Source organism: Amphiprion ocellaris, chromosome 16 (assembly GCF_022539595.1).
Source record: "Amphiprion ocellaris isolate individual 3 ecotype Okinawa chromosome 16, ASM2253959v1, whole genome shotgun sequence".
In the NCBI taxonomy this organism is placed as follows: domain Eukaryota; kingdom Metazoa; phylum Chordata; class Actinopteri; family Pomacentridae; genus Amphiprion; species Amphiprion ocellaris.
Window position 1 is genome coordinate 5,230,660 of NC_072781.1, and position 6,479 is coordinate 5,237,138.

At 41.3% G+C, this 6,479-nt stretch overlaps 1 protein-coding gene across 1 annotated transcript in view; it reads left to right on the forward strand.

Annotated features, from left to right (window-relative positions):
- Positions 1 to 5,277, forward strand: part of LOC111569397 (serine protease HTRA1A) — a 28,772-nt gene extending 23,495 nt beyond the window's left edge. Inside the window, exons 4-9 of the mRNA XM_023271484.3 lie at positions 561 to 755; positions 839 to 871; positions 993 to 1,107; positions 1,662 to 1,719; positions 1,839 to 1,934; positions 4,599 to 5,277. Coding sequence (XP_023127252.1) covers positions 561 to 755; positions 839 to 871; positions 993 to 1,107; positions 1,662 to 1,719; positions 1,839 to 1,934; positions 4,599 to 4,767 — 666 coding nt within the window. The 3' untranslated portion in view covers positions 4,768 to 5,277. The remainder of the gene's footprint in view (positions 1 to 560; positions 756 to 838; positions 872 to 992; positions 1,108 to 1,661; positions 1,720 to 1,838; positions 1,935 to 4,598) is intronic.
- The last annotated feature ends 1,202 nt before the right edge of the window (positions 5,278 to 6,479 follow it).

Below are 6,479 nucleotides of genomic sequence, written 5' to 3' on the forward strand. Positions count from 1 at the left end.
GATATATAAGGAATCACTAGATATTTTTAGGATTTTTTTTTGGAAGATTTTTACTCATTTTTTGAAAATATTTACAAGAATTTTCTTGCCAAATTCGGGGAATTAAAAAAAAAATTTAAGGGAAACTTTTAAGGAATTATTGGAATTTTCTTCCTGAAGGTTTTGCAAATTTTCAGAAATTTGGGGAATTTTTTGCAGATTTTTTGGATTGGAAACAATATTTTTTGGTGCCCATAAATGAGGACAACAGGAGGGTTAATTTAGCATGTTAGCATGGAGACAGCAAAGCACAGGCTGATGGGAAAGTCATTAGTTTTGCAGCATATTTGGTCATAAACTAAAAATATCTCAGAATGAAAAGCGACGGGATCACCCAAAGGAATACAAGTTGCCCTAATGTGGGAATGAAAGTGTGCACCAATGTTCAGGCCATGGTAGACCAAACACTGTTGCTATCCTTAAAGCTGCTTCTGGCAAAAATACACAAAAAATGACACATTCTTTACATACGAGATCGTAGTAACTTGAACGTGTTGTCCCTGTGTGTGTTGAACTTGCAGACCAAGCTTCCGGTTCTGTTGCTGGGCCGATCGTCAGACCTGAGACCAGGGGAGTTTGTGGTTGCCATCGGCAGCCCGTTTTCCCTCCAGAACACAGTTACTACAGGAATCGTCAGCACCACTCAGCGAGGGGGCAGAGAGCTCGGCCTTCGCAACTCCGACATGGACTACATCCAGACTGACGCCATCATCAATGTAAGTGAATGCAGATTCCTTCCCATTAGATTTTGGTTTCTTAAACACACAAATAACAAGTGATATGTCCTTCTGCTTCACAGTACGGCAACTCTGGAGGGCCTCTGGTCAATCTGGTGAGCCATTTTTTATCCTGACGGCAGACCAAACCCATTTTTATGTTCTCATGACATCTTAACATGCAGATGATGATTCACAGTTTGCTACCAGCCACTAAGCTGAGGTTTGTTGTTTTAGGACGGAGAAGTGATCGGCATCAACACCCTGAAAGTGACGGCCGGCATCTCCTTCGCAATTCCCTCCGACAAGATCCGACAGTTCCTGGCCGAGTCATACGACAGACAGTCCAGAGGTATGAGCTCTGACTGAAGCAGCTTCACATGTTTTCATTTTATTGCTTCTAATCAATCACCAAGACAAAGCGTTAAAGGCAAAAGACTTGGACCGAGATCCCATTTGGATGTGCAGCAAAGAAGCTATAATTCAGCGCTGGGCTTGTTATTTTTTTTCATCTCCATTTGCTGTCCTAATATATATTCTGCACATTTAAAGCTTTACGAATCTGCGCCCAGCATTACCTAACAGAACTTTGACATTGCAAATAAAGTGCACAGAAAAAGATGCCAGAACACATCAAGTTGTTTCTGTATTTTACAGCTTTTCACCCTTTACCTCACATTGTGTTCTAGTCCAGCGTATATGTGGATTTAAATGAAATGTCTGAATGATGAGTAGACTGGAAAACAAGATGGAACATGTAGATGAACATATGTGCAAACTATGCGGCGAGAAGTGCAAGATTAATGAGACAGTTTGATCGAAAGTCATATTTCTTTAGCATATACTGAAAGAAAAGCCAGCAGTTGAGAGGATGAATGATTGGACTGTGCTGCTGTGTGTCTGCAGGGAGAACAGATGCTAAGAAGAAGTATATCGGTGTGAGGATGATGACTCTCACCCCAGCGTGAGTTGCAAACTTTTATGTGGATTTTCAGTGAAATATCTGCAGAATTGCAACTCTGTATGACGCTTAGACGAGTGGAAATTGGAAATTGCAACTTCTCTCCTTTGTTTCACTGCTAGCTTAGCCAAAGAGCTGAAGACTCGACATCGTGACTTCCCTGACATCACCTCAGGAGCTTACGTTATGGAGGTCATCGCAAAGACACCAGCTGCAACGTAAGGAACACATTAGGCCCACAAGGTTTTGAAAGCTTTGGCTCCCTGCAAGCTAACTTGATTGTAACTTCATGACTTATAGAAAAGTGCAAATGGAAGTCGTCTCCTTAGGTGCTATGGGATATTGTGTTTGGCACTTAAAGCTACACATATGCCCTTAATTCACACACTCTGCATGCAGCCGCTGCTTCGCTCTCTCAATGCAAAGGGACAGTATATTTCATTTCCTTTCCTAATTTAATCCCTTGTCTAACTGTCACACACACACCCGGCCTCCTACACAACTTGTCCTACTAGGATGTAGATTCATGGCTCGCTCCGGCGTGCCTGGAGTGCCTTGCTCTCGAAAATATCCCCCCTCCTCCCACAATGGCAGCCCACTCCAATCAGCCGCTACCACAACTCCAGCAGAGGTGGGGTGGGGGAGACGCTGAGGTCAGCTATTTCCTTCAAACCTCATGCGGGGAGGTTACTCTCTGCGCTGTGGTTTTCCTGCGCCTGCTCACCCAGCCCACGCCGGATCGGTCGGCCTTTCTCCTGCTAGGCCTCATCAGAGTTTACTCATTGCTCAAATCGCTCGGCATTTTGCATAATAGCATTTCTGCGGTTCCTTTTATACTCCGTGTTATTTTCCAGGCTGCACTTTCACGCTTTTTGATCTGTGTTTGTTTACGGCCTTTGGAAACCTTGACCCTGCTGTAGAGAAACCTTCCATTTGCTGTGCTGGAGGTGTCACAGCAGCTGAGTGTAATGAGGGGGACGCTGGAGGTGAAGTGAAGGTGTGGTGGTCGGTGTTTACATGTGGCTCTGATTAAGACTCAGCTCTCGATATCGCTGCTGCTCACCGCTTCGCCCTGTGCATGATTTTGGCTTTATTAGTTTGTTTTTTCTGCATTGCGGGCGTGCAGTCGGCCGACGTGTTTTTATTTGCGTAGCACTCTGGATCATTATCGCTCCGTCATTAAAATTCTTACTGCAGATGTTAACATTAATTCTCAACGTGCTCGCAGACCTGGAAACAAACCTGACCAAAGTGCGAGTTAAATATGTTGTGGACATTACATCTGTAGGCCATTAAATAAACCTGCTGCTTTTATTCTTTCTACTAAAGCCTGAAGAGGAAATTATAGCAATACTTCATGTTAGGAGTGGAGGAAATTGTCATAAAAGTGAGACATTTGATGAAAAGAACTAAACCGACAAGACTGTCTGAAGCACACGTAAATTTTCAGACATCTTCATCTATTTGGAAAGTATAATAATTTCCTAAAAAGTTACTCAAACTGGAATAAATGAGTAAGTGAATGAGTGAATCTGCTGTTAACTGAAAATAAACTCCAGTGTCCGTGCAGTGGTTTGGGTCACTGGTGTGCTTTTAATTGTTTTTCTGACCACAGTGGAATAATAGAGGAGTAAGATGTATGACGTTCTAAATGCAGGAATAATACTTGCCATGGGATGAGTTCATTGCTGTTTTTCTTTTTATCTCAACCATTGGATTTGTTGACAATAAGATAAAGGTCTTTTTCTCCTTTTCTTTGAAGCTGTAAAGGCAAAGTGAAACCAACCAGCAAAATATTCTCTTTTCTTCCAAAGTTGGCCTTGAAGTCGATTTCTTGTTTGATTTCTTTGTGAAGTTGGTTCCCTTGTGGTGAGATTTTGATGGTAGTTTCTTCTGTATATCTATATTATGCATTTATACACTGGATAAAGGATGGAGCTAGCAGCCCTTTGCAGAAATAATGTATCAAAACTCTCAGATAGATCTTCAGAAAACTAACTACCAACTGAAAAGGTTTACAAAAAATAAGAAACAAAACTGATTTTTTGTAAAAGGGCAGTGTTGAATGGTCAGTCAGTCAAACTTTATTTACACGACACTTTCTATACAAATACAGTGCTTTACAATAAAAAAAAAAAAATACAATAAAACGGTACAAACAGTCCCCCACCCCCAGCAGAGTAATACAAAGGCATTAAGGAAGTGAGGAAACGCTAGCCTATTTATTATGTGTAATGAAGAAACACCAGATGAGATGAAATGAAATAAAAGAAGATAGATAAATAGATCAAATATAATTCAACAAAATGTCATAGAAATAGATAGAGATGGAAATAGAAGTCAAACATTACAAAAAAGAAAAGACAAAAATTAAGTAATAAACTGCACAATAAACTGACCAAAAATATGTAAATAGACGAATAAATAGAGAAATCAATGAATAAAATTAGTTCTAATAAGGGTAATCAATAAACAAAATCTATCAAATCAATCAAAAGCCTGACTAAAAAGGTAAAGGTATCGACTAAAAAGGGTCAACAAGTGAAGACTACATCTCCTCAATCAGAAATCCCTGTTTTAAGACACGACTTAAGTTCTTAAATAGTCCATACAGAACAGCATTTTGTTGTCCTTGTTGTTGTTGTTTGGGGCACTTTTGCATTTATTAGTTAGTATACAGAGTAGAACTGACAGGATCTGAGAGTAGAGAGTGATGGGAGGTGATATGCAACCGCTGGACTTCTTAACCCTCAAGTCAAGGTACCGTTCAGCCCCATGTTCCTCCTTAGAAACTAGAACTGCGGCAGAACTTTACATCACTCTGCTGAGATACACTAAATGTTGCAAGCCCTCAATCATTCTCTTCTTCTTCTGTCCTCCAGTGGTGGCCTCAAAGAGCACGACGTCATCATCTCGATCAACGGCCAGAGGATTTCCACGGCGACCGACGTCAGCGCCGCCATCAAGAAGGACAACACCTTGCGAGTAGTCGTTCGCCGTGGCAACGAGGACGCCATCCTCACCGTTGTTCCCATGGAGATCGACCCTTGACCCTCCACAAATCACCCCACAGGAGCTGGAGTTAGGTTTTACTTATCACCAGTGGACCTTATATCAGAGGAGGGAAGGATTCTACTGACACACCCTCCCCTAGTGGCCCAGAGGCCGGTGGCACCACACATCCAGGAAAAGTCTGGCTTTGCCTTGAAAGGAACGACTGTACAGAAGCTGTAAAAAGCAGCGCTGTGCTTTGTTTTCCGTGTGTGTCTTCACTTATAGTCTGTAATGCTTCGATCAATGCTACTACTGTTCGGTCACAAAAAAAAGTTGGCGTAGTGTTTTCATCTGCTTTCTCGTCTTATGTCTTCTTTTTAAGTATGGACTTTTGCTCAGTCAGGCCCTTCCACTGCAATTTTAAGCAATTTAGAGACTTACTGAGCAAATCTGATTTGTATAATTGTTGTTCCTAAACTCCTTTTAAAAGTACTGTAGAATGTTTTTGTTGATTATGTGATGTAAACTGAAAAGAAAATAAAGGGTTTACCTTCATTTGTCACTCAGCATGCTGGCTTTCTCATTTTCTTTCCGTCTCTTTTCAACAGACACACGTATTTCGAGAAGAACTGCACTCAGGCTGATATTACAATATTTTCTTTGTGTGTGCGCAGAGTTCGTGTAACCGTCACTCGTGCACATGCACACACAGTAAAGAGACGTAAAGCCAATGGGGATCTGGTTTAAATTAGATTTTACTGCCTTCATATGGACTTGATAGTGGTGTCGTGTGATTGTAGGGCCAGGGGCTGTGCAGGCTGACCTCAGAGACAGGAGTGTGAGCCAAGCAGAGATCCGACCCACCGTGCAGTGGCCACAGATGTGAGCCTCGCATACACTTAATGTTTTTGGTAGAGATTTTTGTTTACCACATGAATTTTGGATGAAGATGATGAAGTAGACCTCATGAGAACCACAGAAAACCACCACAATTTCAGAAACGGCTTCAAGATACACACAAAAAAAGAGGGTCTTTGACCAAGAACCTCTTTCAGTACATGTGAAATCAGCTGCGGTGAAACTGTGCAGAAACCTTTGTTTTTCTTTACTGTAACCCGCCATAGCTCAAATGTAAGGTTGCGAAATGAAATAGAGCTTCATAAGTATGTTGAAAGGACAGAGGAGCATATTTTGTCATCCAGCGGTTGGCTTTCCCATTTTTTTTTACATTTGAATTGCAAACCATTTCTTTAATAACCTCTGGATGTTTATCCTTCTCCCATTTTTCCATTCACATTCACCACATGGAGGCTCTATTACAGCAAAGTGTTTTCCCATGATGTTAAGCACAATCCCACAAGGATCCAGTGGATATTTTATATTTTGACTTTTGTTTTTGGTTAAATATCATCACACATGGAGACCCAGTTGATAGATATATGCGTATATTTGCAATCAAAGGCCAGATGGGAGACCGAAAAAAATTACCGAGACAGAAGTGCGACGGTAAGTGCTGCTGCCATCTCATGGTTCTGTCTCAGTGTTGCAGTCTGTCATCTTAATTTAAGCACCAAACTATGTAGCAAATATTTTGCACCAACATCCTACTCAAAGTCGATATTCTATGTTTTTTATTTAACTTGGCAATGCCATAGATGATTGAGTCATTTTCTCCAAGCCTGCAAAACATTCAGAGATTACAGTGTACATATGGAGCATTGTTCTCAGCTGCAAAGTTTGCCTGTTAATGAAGTCATGACTGCAAAACT